Source organism: Alosa sapidissima, chromosome 13, assembly GCF_018492685.1.
Source record: "Alosa sapidissima isolate fAloSap1 chromosome 13, fAloSap1.pri, whole genome shotgun sequence".
NCBI classification, from domain to species: Eukaryota; Metazoa; Chordata; class Actinopteri; order Clupeiformes; family Clupeidae; genus Alosa; species Alosa sapidissima.
This window is the reverse complement of record NC_055969.1, coordinates 27,244,880-27,262,324: the sequence shown is the minus strand read 5'-3', so window position 1 is coordinate 27,262,324 and position 17,445 is coordinate 27,244,880. Positions and strand designations below refer to the sequence as shown.

General features: G+C 43.7%; 1 protein-coding gene across 4 annotated transcripts in view; it reads right to left on the bottom strand.

Annotated features, from left to right (window-relative positions):
* Window positions 1-17,445, bottom strand: part of ggt1b (gamma-glutamyltransferase 1b) — a 70,578-nt gene that overhangs the window by 28,282 nt on the left and 24,851 nt on the right. For 2 of the 4 annotated variants that reach the window (XM_042058984.1, XM_042058983.1), the window contains exons 8-13: window positions 16,727-16,863; window positions 15,630-15,817; window positions 11,612-11,739; window positions 11,367-11,479; window positions 10,259-10,372; window positions 9,813-10,034 (exon numbers count right to left, since the gene is read on the bottom strand). In XM_042058984.1, the coding sequence (XP_041914918.1) occupies window positions 9,888-10,034; window positions 10,259-10,372; window positions 11,367-11,479; window positions 11,612-11,739; window positions 15,630-15,817; window positions 16,727-16,863 (827 nt within the window). In that variant the 3' untranslated portion in view covers window positions 9,813-9,887. Of the gene's footprint in view, window positions 1-5,922; window positions 6,009-9,812; window positions 10,035-10,258; window positions 10,373-11,366; window positions 11,480-11,611; window positions 11,740-15,629; window positions 15,818-16,726; window positions 16,864-17,445 lie in introns of those variants that run through there. The other 2 variants (XM_042058985.1, XM_042058986.1) reach the window with 2 other exon arrangements.

Below are 17,445 nucleotides of genomic sequence, written 5' to 3'. Positions count from 1 at the left end.
CAAGAAAAGACTTGAGTTCTTTCAGGTTTGTCGGTACAGGCCAAGTTTTAACAGCGGCTATCTTGTCTGGGTCCGTTTTGACTCCCTCATGAGATACTATGTGACCTAGATACTTCACAGAGGTCTGTGCAAAGACACATTTCTCTGGCGCTAGTTTCAGGCCATAATCCCTTAGCCTACTCAGGACTCTAAACAATCTTTCCTCATGTTCTTTTAGGTCTCTAGAGAAAATGATGATGTCATCTAGAAAGACAAGAACTTCCTTCATATTCAGACCTGCCATGCATTTCTCCATGATGCGTTGAAAGGTGCTCGGCGCGTTTGTTACTCCCTGTGGCATTCGGTTGAATTCATAGAATCCAAACGGGCACACAAAGGCGGTCTTCGGCTTGTCAGCCTCTTCAACCTCTATCTGGTAATAACCAGATTTTAGGTCAAGAACGGAAAACCATTTTGATCCAGTCAAAGCCATGAAAGTGTCCTCAAGATTCGGAAGAGCATACGCGTCTTTCACTGTTCTCATATTTAACTTGCGGTAGTCTATACACAATCTAATGTCTCCATTCTTTTTCCGTACCACGACAATTGGCGATGAGAAGGGAGATTCAGATTCTCTTATAACTCCGGTGTCTAGCAACTCCTGGAGATGCTTTCGAACACCTTCTCGATCTTCAGGGTGTATGGGTCGACATCGGTGTTTGAATGGGGTCTCATCAGTCAAGTTAATTCTGTGCTTTACTTTGTCAGTGCATCCAAAGTCCAAGCGGTGTTGGGAAAACACATCACGCATTTTCTGCAATTTCTGTGTTAGTCTTTCCTTCCATTCAGGAGTAATGGGGGAATCACTGAAGTTGAATTCTGGACTTGCAGCCATGCTACTAACATCGCTGGAGGCTGTAAGGGGCGTTTCTTTGGGAAGCACAGACCGCACTGCATTCAATTGGGCTACTATGCATCTTGGGGGAATTGCAACATCATGATCTGCTGTATTGGTTATCACTACAGGTAAGTGAGAATGCTGTTTGTTTTCAATAGTGACCATGCATGTCTTTACAATCAGTCCTCCGGGCAAAGGAGATGTTGGATGTTCAAGAATAGCCCATTTGTCACTGTGCAGCTCTTTGACTGTGACAGACGCACATAAGACCATACTCTGTCCAGCTGGAATTACTTTAGGGTCTTTGCCAGGTAGTCTTGCAAGACCAATGTTTCCCTCAGTAAACTGTTGCTGACGTATCTGCAAGATTTTCAATACATCTCTGTAGCCAAACTTCGGGGGAATATGCTGGACATTTCGTATTTTGGAATAGTCTTTGTATAGCACATCTAATGTGTTCATGCCAACTAAGATATTAGACTGTGAGGGAAGGTCTGGAACAATCAATGCTAAGGTTGGCACTTCCATGTCTACTCCTACAAAGTCTTTTGGGAATGTAATGGTGACTTCCACATATCCCAGATACGGGACAGCTTGACCATTAGCTCCCTCAACATTCAATAAATTGTTCAATGAATGGATGGGCTGCTTTGACAAGTTTTGGTTGTAGTAGGATTCGGGAATAGTCGTGACCTGTGATCCTGTGTCTAATAAACAGGTGCATTTTCTTCCAGCTATTCTTATCTGGGTGGTACACTTTGTGCCAACCAACCCCTTGGGTACGTTTGTTGTGTGTGATCTGTATCTTGTTTTGTCATGTAGGATTAGATTTTGACATGTGGGACGTTCTTTCCGAAGTCCAGTCCCTGTTTGTCCCGCAACAGGAACTTCTTCTAGTTTAAAGAGTTGTGACCATCATGGGACTCCCATTCACTCTGTCGTCTCTGTAATTGTCTTTTCTTGTCAGCCACTAATGCAGGATTAGGTTCACTACTGCAGGATTTTGCGATATGTCCATCTTCGCCGCATTTAAAACAATACCATGGTCTAGGCTGGACAGCCTGTTGCTTGTTTGTAGCTTTAGATTTCGGTTCTGCTTCAGCTTTTGAGTTCTGATTATCTTTTTGTGGTTTGACACCACTGGTCGTTTTTGCTTTGGACGTCTGCTTTTTATCAGCCAGTGTGGCAAGCTGGCTCTGGAGTTCTGCAACTTGCTTTGTCAACTGAACAGTGACTGAGCTAAGCTGGGTAACCTCTTCTTGTTGGCAAGAGCATGATATCTGGGAATTTATTGTAGCATGTTGCTTGTTAGCACCTAGGTGCTGTTTCATTCGTGTGGCTTTAGAGTAATTTTTGTTCTCTTTAGTGCGTAACAATGTCAGCAGCTCTGTGAATGGTGGTGGGTCTTGTTTTTTCTGTTCTAATTGCAGTTCTGTAATAAGTGCGTCATCCCAGCATCCCCTGCAGAATTGTCTTAAGAGATGCTTATTCACATCAGCAGGTGGCACTCCGTCACGCTTCACGGTGAGAGTCAAAGCCACTTGAAGTCGCTGTAGGTAAACTGATGGCTTTTCACCAGTGTTCTGGAAAGTGCCCATGAATTTGGCGAACAACTCATCACCATCTTCCATGGTGGAGAAGGCTGAATCTAATAATTTGACATAATCTCCTGGTGGAGATCCTGTGCTAACTGATTTGATAATATCAGAAGCTGGTGGGTATACACTGTCACAGATTTTCCGCACTCTTTGAAGATCGGACACGGCTGGGTCTTGTAAGAGCAGTTCTACGCTGGCACGCCAGGTGTCATAGTCAACCTCATTAGACGGACGAGATGTCCTACCAGAAAAGGTTCGCAGTCTGAGTGGTAGATGGCCATGAGCCATTGAGTCATTGTTGCGTACAATGTGCTCTACTACTACTCTCTGAATGTCGGGAGGATTCAGGTCGCTGTTAGAGAGAGAAGGAGTTACTGAGGCTCTCCCTATTGGCATTGTGTGCACTGAACTGTTATGCACAACGTTTTGAGGTGTCTGTGGTTCTACAGTGACAATGGCACCAGCGTTGGAAGAAGCTGTGATTGTTATGTTGTCAGGTGCAACTGTTTCAACAGTGACTGGCTCAAGGTTCTCTGTAGTGGTGATGGTTTCACTAATCTCTGTTAACATCTCTTTCAGGACTTCTTCATAGCCTTTTCCGCTACTCTTTGCTATGACTCTTAGCTCATCCAGGTAAGTTTGAGTTATATCTTTTCCAGCTTTCTGCGTGTAGACATTGGCCAGAGCTACAACACTATATGACACGTTGGAGTCACTACGGGATTGCTGGGTTCGAGGTAAGAGGGGCTGAAGGTCTTGTACAGCACTCCCAGAATTATATTCAACTATTATGGATTTCCCTGACACTGAGCTAGTGTCTGCAAGTGGAATAAACCTATCAATTGAACCGTACTGCTTTAGAAAGTCAAATATTTCCTCATCTGTATCGGTTTCTGTTATGCCACTGATTAGGACAGCATTAGGTATTTTAACTCCCTTTTCCTGGATAACTTCCATTTTCGGTTCTAGGTTTTCACTGTATCAATTTTAGTCAAGCGAATCTATTTCTTTTAGTGCTTTTTAGTCTGTGTTTTATACTATACTCCTCCTGGCTGCTCGCTCGCCAAGCTGTAACACTTGTTTACATTAAATGTGCAACTGATTGTCACACAATAGACTAACACAATATCTGGGCCATCAGAAGATCTAAGGTATTTTTCAGGAGAGAGTAAAACACAAGCACACACGGTTAAAGCAAGTTTAGAATTTTAGTTAAATGAAAATTATATACATGGGTACAAAAGCTCGGGAAATAATCGTTCACAAATCAAAAACCTTTCTGTTTCAGTTAACTTTTCATTCAGTAGCATAAGTTCACTTTAACACTGTTGAATTTCTATTTATTTCCTATTTGTTTCTAGTTTCATTCCTATTTAAAGAAAACTATTTGTCTTTTAACTTCCCATTTTGTAGAAAAAACTAATTTAATCTTTTACTGTAAGCTAAATTCTCTATTAAAGTTTAGTTTAAATTCAAGTTATTGGAATTATTTAAACCTCTGTTCAAACCCTCAAATCAAAATGCACATTCAAATCCACATAGAACATGTGGAGCAATTCAACCTCAGTAACAGAAATACAAGCAAGTTCACATTTACAAAGCAATCTTTTTTCAAGTAGCAGTCAATTCTCAGTTCGTTAGGTTCGGTTTTCTATCACAGTCTTTTTCTGTCTTATCCAATGAACTGAAAAGTATTACTTATTGTAGAAATGGAGAACTGGAAAAAAGAGAAAGTTAGTTAACGTTACGCTTCCAGTCGGGCTAATCATCTGTGTGTAGTAGAATCCATCTTGTCTCGTTGGGTAGGCTCGCCATCTTGTCGTTGTCGTTACATGTGTTGTCCATGTCAGACGAAGCATTCAGTTCAAAGCAATAAAAGTTTGTGTCGTTCAATCAAACTGAGAAAGGCAAATCTTCAATAAAGTATTTTCTGAAAACTGACGTTGTAATAACTGATGAAATTCAAAAGAAAAATCTCAAAACAGATATGCTAGTCAATGACGATGCAGGCTATACTCTGGAGCTAGCACTCAATTAGACAAAAAACATAAAAGGCTGTAGCTTTAAACAGCACGTTTCGTTTCACACAAACGGTATCTGAAAGTATAATACTTTAAATCTTGACCTAAACTGACTTTAACCAGGTCGTTTAGTCGCAATTGGTTTATTTTAATGTTCTCACTCTATCGTTTTCTCAGCGCTTCTTTTTCCCTCCGTCTTCGGTCTCTTTCTTTTCTGGACTGACGAATTCTTAGTTAAGTTTCGATTCCCTGTTTCCTCTCACTACATCCTGTAGAGGGAGCTCTAACATTTTCCTAGTCATTAAAGCTATACTATTTTAAAGCTATAGAGTTCATTTTTATTCACTTCTTAATCAAATATCTGCAATGCATATTTTCTGTTGTCACTTCTTTCTTAGTTTCAATAAAATATAAATCAATAAACTAAACACTGTTTTGATGTTTATTATTATTGATCTTATTTTGGGTTCATAGGTTAGTTTGTAAACCTGGGTTACACTTATCTATCTATCTATCCTTTGCTGTTGTGTGCTTAAACCCTGGATAATTCTGTGTCAAGTCAGAGACGCATATTCTGGAGTGCATTGCTTCGTGTGTGCCTCTCTCCTGTATACAGCCAAATTAAACTCTGCATCTTGATTGTACTTCTCCGTGACTGGATCTCGTGTCTCACTTTGGCATGCCATATTTTTACCAGCAACACACACACAGGACCCACACGCGAATTAGTGAAACACACTCACTAATCCCGACGCAGTGAGCTGCCTGCAACAACAGCGGCGCTCGGGGAGCAGTGAAGGGTTAGGTGCCTTGCTCAAGGGCACTTCAGTCGTGCCTACTGGTCGGGGTTCCCGACCGGCAACCCTCCGGTAACAAGTCCGAAGCGCTAACCAGTAGGCTACGGCTGCCCCCCTATTCTACTCCTCACTTTCAAGGAACGATGATGGGGTTCTCCACAGCAGAACACTTCACCAGCAGTTTAGAACCTCATCCTCTCCTGTCCTTAGCCCTGATGCACCAGTAGTTTAGAACCTCATCCTCTCCTGACCTTAGCCCTGATCCACAGCACAGAACCAGTCTCTGATATGACACAAGTCTGGCCCGTATACAGCACAGGTCCGGCCCGTATACAGCACAGGTCTGGCCCGTATACAGCACAGGTCTGGCCCCGTATACAACACAGGTCTGGCCCGTATACAGCACAGGTCTGGCCCCGTATACAGCACAGGTCTGGCTCCGTCTGGCCCCGTATACAGCACAGGTCTGGCCCGTATACAGCCTTATCCAGCATGTCTAGGGATTTACTCTATCCATCCTAACAGTTTCCCAGGTACCAATAGGGAAGCCAAAGCCAAAAGCTTTATCTCTAAATATCTATATGTGTGAGAAAGAGAGAGTATCAGAGAAAGAGACTTCCAAAGCCTACCTTGATATATCTGACCAGCGGTTAGTCTCTGTCTTGATGTATCTGACCAGTGGTTAGTCTCTGTCCTTATTACCCCTCTGTGTCTGGTCACGGTCGCACTGTTTAATAACTTATCGGCACCTGGGCTGTCAGGCTGTCACTGTATAACTTCTACAGGAATATTAAGCTCCAGCCCTCTTGTGCTGTCATGGAGCACAGAGGCAACACACACACACACACACACACACACACACACAGACGGGGGAGAGAGGTGGCATATGGAGGAGGGGAGTTAAGGGTCTGGAGTACTGCACCTCCCAATGCAGAAAATCTCCAAAGGTGACAGGAGACGGGAGTCCACATACACACACACACACACACACAACTGGCCGCACGCACACACACACACACACACACACACACACACACACACACACACACACACACACACACACACACACACACACACACACACACACATGTATTCAACAAACAGTATATTCTTGAAGTTGCATGACATGGCTTATTACCACTTGATGGGAATAGAACGTACCCCCACACAAAGTTTCATCGGAATGATAAGAAATCTGTCCATTGAAACCATCTAAACCCACCTACTGAGGACCAGCTGCAATACATGCATCACATACATAACCAAGTACCACAAGCAGTGCATGCATCACATATATAACCAAGTACCACAAGCAGTGCATGCATCACATACATAACCAAGTACCACAAGCAGTGCATGCATCACATACATAACCAAATAACACAACAAGCAATACATTCATCATGTACAGGTGCTGGTCATATAATTAGAATATCATCAAAAAGTTGATTTATGTCAGTAATTCCATTCAAAAAGTGAAACTTGTATAATGTATACATTCATTCCACACAGACTGATATATTTCAAGTGTTCATTGTGAAATATTGTGAAAAGGTTCAATATTGAAGACACCTGGTGCCACACTCTAATCAGCTAATTAACCCATTTCACCCCATCGGTCACAATTGTGACTGAAAAAAAAAAGTACTTATTAGCCTCTAAAACTGTAACTGGGGAATATCCCAATACTCTTTCAGTAAATATTGAAACAATAAAGTGTTTCAATGAAATGTGTGCAGTGTCAAATGTTTTTGTCACATGACCAGAGCTGTTTACTTCCTGGTTGCACCTTGAGAAGAGGATGACGGCCTCACAGCTCCCAAATAAAAAGTTTTTAAAGTATGTTAAAATAAACATAGGACAAATATTTTTGTACACATGGTCTTTAAGGTGTCTAGTTATGATATATACATTTATAAATATTCAAATGTATTTGGTGTGTTTGCAGAATGAGTAAACATGTTAACGGTCACAATAGTGACCGGTGGGATAGAATGTTGTAACTAAATGCACACATACTTCTACACCTACAAACACACAGACATACACATACTCATACATACACACAGAGACATACACACACAAATACACACACTCACACACAGATACACACACACATACATACTCACACACACATACACACAGATATACACACTCACACACACACACATACATACACTCACACACATATTCATATATTCACACACACACAGACACACACACTCACAGACATACACACACACACACACATATTCACACACACACACATATTCTCACACACACATGCACACACACACATACACATATTCACACACACAGACATAGACACACTCACATACACACTCACACACACACAAATATACACACTCACACACACAGATACACACACACACATACACACGGACATACACACTCACACACACACACAAATACACACATACACACACACACAGATATACACTCACATACACAGATATACACACTCAGACATACACACTCACACACACACAGACACAAACACACACACACACAGAGATATACACACTCACACACACAGATACACACTCACACACACACAGATACACACTCACACACACAGATATACACACTCAGACATACACACTCACACACACACAGACACAAACACACACACACACACACACACAGATATACACACTCACACACACAGATACACACTCACACACACACAGATACACACTCACACACAGATATACACTCACACACACAGATATACACACTCAGACACACACACAGACATACACACTCATACACACACAGACACAAACACATACACACACATATATACACATAGTGAGTGTACACACATATATATGTGTGTGTGTGTGTGTATGTGTGAGTGTGTATGTCTGTGTGTGTGTCTGAGTGTGTATATCTGTGTGTGTGAGTGTATATCTGTGTGTGTGTGTGTGTGTATTTGTGTGTGTGTGAGTGTGTATCTGTGTGTGTGAGTGTGTATATCTGTGTTTGTGTGAGTGTGTATGTCTGTGTGTGTGTTTGTGTCTGTGTGTTGTTTATTTACCAGGAGCTTCGGCTCGTTAAAATAGAACCCTGAATGTGTATGTCTGTGCGTGCCTGTGTGTCTGTGTGTTGTTTATTTACCAGGAGCTTCGGCTCGTTAAAATAGAACCCTGAATGTGTATGTCTGTGCGTGCGTGTGTGTCTGCATGTAGTTGTGAGAGTTAGTGTATATGGTCTGCGTGTGTATCTGCATGGGGTGTGTGTGTGTGTGTGTGTGTGTATATATATATATATATATATATATTAAAAAAAATCAAATTTCTCCCTTGGGAGACAATTAAAGGATTATCTTGTCAACTAGTGCCGCGACCACCACGCGTGAAATGGTTAGGCACTCCCGTGACGTCACATTGTCGCATGACAGGTCGGGAATGGCGATATATAGAAGTTAATTAATGATCACAAACGTTTAAATAATGACAGTGGGTCTAGTTATATGTGATAACAATGTGTAGTGGGCAGTGGAATAACTATTGGTTTCCGTTTGTGGTGACTGCTAACTGAGATAAGGGAGGAGATTAAATAGATCCTGGAACTTAGCCTGGTCTGGAGCAGGCTAGCTCCACAGAATAAATCGCCATGGTGATTTATACCATAACATATCCTGCTGCCCCCTATCCCGCTTTTGTGCAACTGGATCACGGATAAATTGAGCCAGGATAACCAAGATATCCCGGCTTAATCCCTTATCCTAGTTTTGTGCAATAGGCCCATGGTCTGACAGGCACCAAAAAAGGACACAAAGCAATGACAATATCATAGCCACAATTTTAAAACACAACATCTAAAACAGACATGTTTTATTTAACACAGTAAAGTGTCCGCTTGCCATTCAAAGAATAAATACAGTACCATGGACATCTTAAAGGTGCAGTAAAAGGATTTGTGCTCAGTATAACAATTTAAAAAGGCCATGAGATTCTCTAAACACCACTTGTCTTTGAAGCCTCATCAAAGCATTCACATATATGGGATCAAAGGATGAAGTTGATAATGAAATGGCCAAACCCACAGTGTGTAGAGAAATAGGACAGTACAATTAATTGAAAATAATTACAATACAATATTTACAATAAATTTGTGCACACACAAATCTGTGTGACCATGCATACATCAAACACAAAGAGGAATATGGCACTCGTAGGAGTGCATTGCAGCATGGCACTCTTATTTAATTACATACAGTACATCCAAGATACATTGTTAGAAAAGCTGCAATGAGGTGCTTCCTTCCAGAAGCATCTACTGTCTTCCCTGAGTTTCAAAAAATGCACACGTTTTGGGATCCATCACAAATGTTCCAGACACTTTCCCTTATAAATATATAAAAATATGATGAATGTGTGTGTGTGTGTGTGTGTGTGCGCGTGTGCGAGTGCATCTGCATCTGTGTATGTCTGTGTTTGTGTGGGTTTGGCCTAACTCTATATTTGTGTATGTTTTTGTCTGTATGTATTTGTGTATCTACAGTAACTATGCCTGTGTGTGTGTGTGTGTGTGTGTGTGTGTGTGTGTGTAAGCATGTGTGTTTATATCAGTATCCTGCAGCGTATCCTCCTTTTCTGGGGTCCGATTCGGCGAATATCCCATCGCCCTGTCTGATCACCGCCTGCACCACCGCTGCCACTGACGTCAGCAAGGCCGTGTCATGGTTCTTCTGCTCCAAGCCTTCCAGAATGTTCTACGTGGAAAACACACACACACACACACACACACACACACACAAACACACAAACACACACACACAATGAGAGCTTGAGCAATTCATCAGAAATGTTAAATGGCTCTTTAGAATGCTGCAGAAACGTACCACCCTCATTGCTGCTTCAGATTTCTCACATCTTGTTCAGCAAATTGGATCCCCAAACTGAGCAGCTCTATGGAGCCTATGTATTGTCCACTCACCGGGTCAAAGTCCATCTCTCCGTACGTGGTGTTGGGGGCGAGCTGGTTGTGAATGCGAGGCTCCGCTATTGCTCTTTTCAGGTCATAGTTGAAGACAAGAGCATGGAGGATAACCTGGAGACCACAGAGCCGCAGACGGAAGATGAATGAATCAAACACAAATGATCGACTCAATCGACGATCGACGGTTCGACAGTTGATAAAGCGAGGCGATTCATAAGAAGGTCAATTCTGGCATGCTGTGATGTGGGGTTCGCAACTGCCATGCCCATTTAGGAGTCTAGCGGGACGTCCAGTGTCTATGTATTCCTATGGGAAAAATTAACATTTTCTCGGACTATGCCCATTCCCTTAGCCCTACATTTAGCGATGTAAGTTATGAACCCCTTTTTTACAAGCCACTTGTCTGCCTTACATTCCGACATTGAAATTATATTTTAGAACGAAACAAATAAAGACAAAAATAGCTTTGTTTGTGATCTGTCACTGTCTCAGCAAAGCTCTGGTGCACAGCCACCTGTTCTCAAAGGCCCTAGACACAGAGACGGTATGCAGTAATGGGGTGCAGATGTGGAGATGTATGTGTATGCAGTAATGGGGTGCAGATGCACTGAGCAATCACATTAAAGAGATGACCTGATGAGATACAGGGATGTGATGGAGTTCAGTAGAAGATGCAGTGATGAAATACCGTGTGGTTGAAGAGTTGACATGAGAAGATACTTTGACACTTCAAAAGCAGTGATGAAGTAATCAGGAGCAGTGAGGAGATAATGAGATACTGTGATGTAATGCAGTGATGTAATGCAGTAATGTAATGCAGTGATCAAATGCAGTGTGGACAGGGAGATACAGTGATGTAATGCAGTGATGCAATGCAGTGATGTAATGGCAGTGATGTAATGCAGTGATGTAATGCAGTGTGGATGGGGTGATACAGTGATGTAATGCAGTGATTAAATGCAGTGATGAAATGCAGTGATGTAATGCAGTGATGTAATGCTGTGATGTAACGCAGCAGATTAGATGGGGAGATACAGTGATGCAATGCACTGGACACTGGAAGGGCAGTAATGAGACAGAGCTGCAAGCGCCTACTGAAACTCACTGAGGCGGTCGCCGTGGTAATCTTAGTCCCACCAGAGCCTCCAACAACCATTTTTACTTTATTGTTCTTGTCCAGGAAGATTGTGGGAACCATTGACGATAACGGCCTCTTGCCTAAAGAAAATGTAAAACATAAACCACTGAGTCTGTTTCTGTCTGTATGGCTGATCTTTGGGTGCAATACAGTCACAAGGACTTGTTGTCCTTGTGTCAAAATGGAGAAGATACAGTATGTTGTTGCTTTACCTGGTAGGATGAAATTATTTGGGGAGGGTGGGACGCCAAAAGCGTTTGTGATGAAGGGGGAGCTGAAATCATCCATTTCGTTGTTTAAGAGGATCCCAGTTGAGTTGGACATGACTTTAGATCCAAAACTGGCAAAGAAGATAACACACAGAGCGAGCTTGTGATACACAATCAAACACGACACATATCGCATCACACTGCCATGCCCATTTAGGAGTCTAGTGGGACGTCCAGTGTCTATGTATTTTCTCGGATTATGACTGTTCCCTTAGCCCTACATTCAGCGATGTAAGTTATGAACCCATTTTCTACAAGCCACATGTCTGCCCAACAGCTTATCAAGGATTATCAACGTATATCATATCACAATAACATACTATCATATCTCAATAGCTTATCAAGGCTCTTGAAAGGTCATAGGACTATGAAATGATGGTTATGTATGTAACCGCGGTTCTATTTTATTTCGGATGACCGGTGCTTTCAGCACCTGGATGTCTATCACATGCACATGCAGGTCGAGTGTTTATATCAACAAAGTCACTTGTGATAGGGGTGATGTTTGCCCCCGCCCCAGTGCTTAAGGTGCGCTTACCCCGGAAGTGACCTCTTGGCAATATTCCTGTCCACCTTCGGAGTGACCGCCAAGCTCTGGCAGTCATCCGAAATTCATAGAACGGCGGTTACATACGTAACTATCATTCTATTTAATTTCTACTGACCCCCAGTGGCGGTGCTTTCAGCACCTGGATGACAAATGCCAACAGGGTCACGAGGAAGATCTACATACCCTTTTAAGGGCTTGAGAGGGCGGCTGTGGCTACGAGGTTCGTGGTCACATTGACCCTATAAAACATTGCAAATGTGCAAGTTGATGCCCAGAATGCTGCCGTACATATGTCGGAAAGTGGGACTCCGTTTAGTACAGCCCATGACGCGGCTACACTCCGAGTTGAATGACCATGAACACGAGGTGGAACAGGTAGGCCGTTATCAGAGTGTGGCAGATAAATAATGAATCTGACTGCCGGAATCCAGCGGTCATTTCAATATATGTTTTCAATATTCGGACTGGGCATAGAAGAATATCACCTTGCCCCAGTTTCTCCCCCTGGGTTGGGGGCTCAAAGTCTCACAGACTGAACGGTTGGTTAGTATACTTTGCAGAGAAGATTTTGGGCAAAAATGCCGGGTTTGGCCACAGGGTTACCTCTGTGCAGTCGGGACTCCACTGTAGGCACCCCTGGCTGATTGACAGAGTGTGTAGCTCCCCCATTCTCTTAGCCGATGACATGGCTAGGAAAAAAAGCAGTCTTCAAGAGATTCGAATGGGTGCTGACACAGTACAAGTAAAAGGCAAGTCTAAGGAAGGTATTATCCTTCTTTGAGGGGGCCTCAGTCGCTGAGCATCCTTAAGAAAGCGGGTCACCAGACTATCGGGTCCCACTGTAACCCCCTCTACCCTCTTATGCCTAGCTGATATTGCAGCTACATACACCTTGATAGTGGATGCTGCCAGGCCGTCATCAAACCGTGACTGTAGGAAACAGGATAACTTGTATCAGGCAACATGCTGCCTTCTGACTATGTTCTTGGCACGATTTTATAAAAAGCTTCCACCTATTAGCGTAAAGCACATTAGTGGAGGGTGCCCATGAGCTGTGGATAGTCTTTACCATTGCAGGGTCACATGCCCTTCAGAGGCCACACCCAAAGTTTCAACCGTGCTGGGTTCGGATGCCAGATTTGGCCACCCAGCTGAGAGTGGAGGTCTGTGCGGACAGCGAGACGCCAAAGCTGTACGTCCAGCAGGCTGTATAGCACCGGGAACCAGACTCTCCCTGGCCACCTGGGGGTTACAAGCAGCACTCGGTGGCCCTCCCAGAGAATCCTCTCTAGAGTGGGTAGTATGAGCGGGAGTTGGGGGAATGCATATGGGAGCTACTGGGGCCACCCATGTGCCAGTGCGTCCTGGCTCAAGGGGCTTGTTGACTCCATGTGTGAAAACCAGAGGGGGCAATGTGTCGTGGCCTGAGAAGCGAAAAGATCCACCTCCGCTCTGCCATATTGGTGCCAAATGGCCTGCACCACTTCTAGGTTCAGCCTCCATTCCCCTGGATTAGGGTGTTGTCTGGACAAGAAGTCCGCCGTGACATTCTGTGTGCCTGGGATGTGCATTGCCCTCAGGCTCAATAGCGGAGGGTAGGTCTATGACATTAGCTGCTGAATCAGCCTCAGGGATGCTAGAGACCTTGTGCTCCCCTGGTGGTTTATATGGTAATCCACTGACATGTTGTCCGTCCTTATAAGGACATGTCTCCCTGCTAGGACTGGCAGGAAATACTTAAGAGCAAGAGCAACTGCCTGTAGCTCCAACACATTTATGTGTTGCTCCCCCTGTCGAGGGTCCAATGCACCTTGGGCAGTTCTGCACTGCCACACAGCACCCCATCTGGCCAGGGATGCATCGGTCACTACCACTTCTCTGTGAGAAGAATTGGTCCCTAAATGAACCCCGGCAGTCAGGAATGAATGCTTCTTCTGTATCCTGGCTGTAACCCTTTTAGGCAAATGGTGGTAACTGTTACCAGCTTGTGCCTGTGGTGCTTTGGATGCAACTCTAGCCTGTACATCCATATTTCACAGTGAGCCCTAGCCTGGTAACATGAGCGACTAGCAGGGCTGAGTCCCTTAGTGCCTCTGCCCTTGTCTGGGAACAGATATGTCAATCGTCTAGGTAAGGAAGGACGCGCGTACCTCTGCCTTGAAGTGGAGCCGAGGCTGCCACCGAAAATCTCGGGAAGGTCGGCGGGACCGAAGAGATCACGAATGGCAGGACCCGGAACTGGTAAGACCTCCCATCAAAAGTGAAGCAGGAAATTGCCTGTGGTGAAGTGCAATAGGAATTGCCTGTGGTGAAGTGCAATTGGAATATGAAAATATGCATCCTTCAAGTCTATGGTTGTAAACCAGACGTCTTGCTTGACACTTTGGAATACCTCTGCTGTGTGAAGCATATGGAACTTGAATACCTTTAGGTGACTGTTTAATGGCCTTAGATCTAGTATGGGACGAAGTCCATCCCCCTTCTTCGAAATTAAAAAATATGTGGAATAGAACCCACTGTTTTGTGATGTTGGCCCTAATTGCTCAATGGCCCCCTTTAACAGGAGGGCCCAAACCTCTTAGCCTTGCTCTGGTCCTTCATCATAGTCATTTTGACCCCTTGAAACCTCGGCGGTTGGCGCTTGAACTGGATGGTGTACCCTTTTGATAGGGTTGACACCAATCAGGACTCTGCTGTATTTGCTTCCTAGTAATCGAGCTGTTCTCTGGTGAATCATCCGACCGCCGGACTGTAGACATCACTGCCTACCTCCTCGCCCCCTCCGACTCCGAAAGGGGTTGTCATTTGGCTGGCGAAACCGCTCTGACCTTGTTGATACCTGTGTAAAGGGCTGCCTTGTTGGGTGAACAACAAGGTGAACCACCATGAGGGAATGAAAGGGCTTTCCTACAGAGCGCAGACAGTGGTGACTGAGCCAGCCATATCTGTCGCCTTATCAGAATCAGAGACGACATTAGTCTCCCTAGCTCCCTTGTCATTTACGCAAATGCCTTCTAGCCAGCCATCTTGTTTCTGGCTTCGACGAACCCAAGTCACGCTACAGGCCTGCACCTCGAACTCCTACTTACTGGTTGGGTACCCATTTAGTTTATTCAAATAGTTTTTATTTGCTTTTGAAACAGAAGGGTTGAGATGAAAGGGCTTTTCGCCTACTAAAGGCATGTGTCTATATGTGAAGTCTATTTTTCAAAGTAAATAGTTAAACTTAATTGTGTTAGCCTTTTTGAATAATTCATGTTGGTTCCATGTAAATGGGAATTGATAGTGTATTACGTTAAGTGTAACAGGCTTTATTACAATTTAAAACAGTGATTATAAAAGAAGTGTTTAGACATTGTTGGTAATTACTTATTTTACAGTACTGCATTGATACTCAAGTTCATGTCTTACTAGGTGTTGATGGTGCTGGTGGCGGCCACCGCGCTTCCATCCTCCGCCATGACGGACAGGTGGGCGGTGCCATGGTCGTCGGGGACGAAGTACTCTGGCTCGTAGTACTCCATTGGGTGTGTGGTGTCGTCGGTGATCCGACTGCGGAATAGTTCGGCCACATCATCTGAGGTGATGTTCTTGACAAACTGAAAGGAAAGATGGGAGGAGGAAAGGACCGATGGAGGTGTGTTTTCCCCAATGGAGAACATCCAAGAGAAACAACCAGGAATGAAGTCCAAGAGTAACAGACAGAATGGTGATCCAGTGTTGGTTATCAAAGGCATTCTCTGATGTTTGCGTGTGTGTGTGTACGTGTGTGTGTGTGTGTGTGTGTGTGTGTGTGTGTTTGCATGTGTGTGAGAGAGAGAGAGAAAGTGTGTGTGTGTTTGTATGTGTCCTCTTCCAAACAAATCTTTCTCAATCCTGGACACTTGAGGTTAGCGAGCTCAGTGTTTGACCCTTGCACGCTTTAAATAAAAGCTAGGGCAAGACTCCAACATTAATATTAGTATTTCGACATGATTGCAGCTTTTTAACCGCAGATTTATAATCAGTCATTGATGGAGAAAGGGCCTAGAAAGTCAAAGACTGTGGACGGAATTTCACTAGGAGCTTTCCCAGGGTCAGCACACACACACACACACACACACACACACACACACACACACACACACACACACACACACACACCTGGCAATAGAACACACCTGGCAATCAGTGTCAGTTCTAAGAACACAGTTCTACTGGAAGAGGCTACCTTAAAAACTACACAGTTCCTAGAGTTCCTAGTTCCAAGGCTTGCATTCACACTGCCAGTAGAAACACTTGGTTTGCGTAACACATGTTAATGGTCATACTACAACATAGCTCTCAGACAAGGCCGTGAACAGACTATCACAAGTAAATATCGTTTTTATGTCAAAATCTGTGACTGATTGAATGATTGATTGATTGAATGAATGAATGAATGAATGAATCAATCAATCAATCAATCAATCAATCAATCAATCAATTGTTAAATCACTCAATCAGCCCCTTCCAGAAGTCAAACTCACAGAGGTAATGTTGACAAAGTGAGGGTCTCCGAGCACACTTCTCTTGGCATAGGCGAAGCGGAAGGCCTCAACAATGCGGTGATAGGTGAGCACCTTCTTCTCCAGCGTGGAAACACTGTCTGGCCCGAGCTTGTAACCTGAGGGACAGACAAACAGATTACAGAGATGTCTGCAGATGAATCTATTCAGTGTCTGTCAGACTGACCATTGTTATGAACCCTAAATTTCTTAATTTACTTTTGGGGTCATTTTTGGCACACCCTGCTGGCTCTGTGGTACTAGTGCTGTGTTTGTCTTGTTCTCTGCCCTAACCCTGGCTTTCTTCCATAAGGCCCGCGTGCCTCTGCAGTTCAGGGACGAGCATATGCAGAGGAGCTCTGTCTAAGAACCACAACACTTTTGACTCGTGATTTTGGACATTTTTGATTATCCAATAAACCCCTGTTTTTTGAGCCTTATCTCTGGTGTGTCTCTACATTTACGTTATGACCTTTCTTCAAGGTCAGTAACAACCATTCACATGAACATGAGAGAGTCTTAATGAATGTCACCATTCACATGAACATGAGAGAGTCTTTATGAATTTTTTTATGAAAAAGGTTTGCGCAATCCTTGGTACTCTTTGAGTTTATTTTCTCATTAATTGGCAGATGACGTTTCGACCTTGCGTCTTCCTCAGAGGAGTACCAAGGAGTGTATATATATATATATATATATAT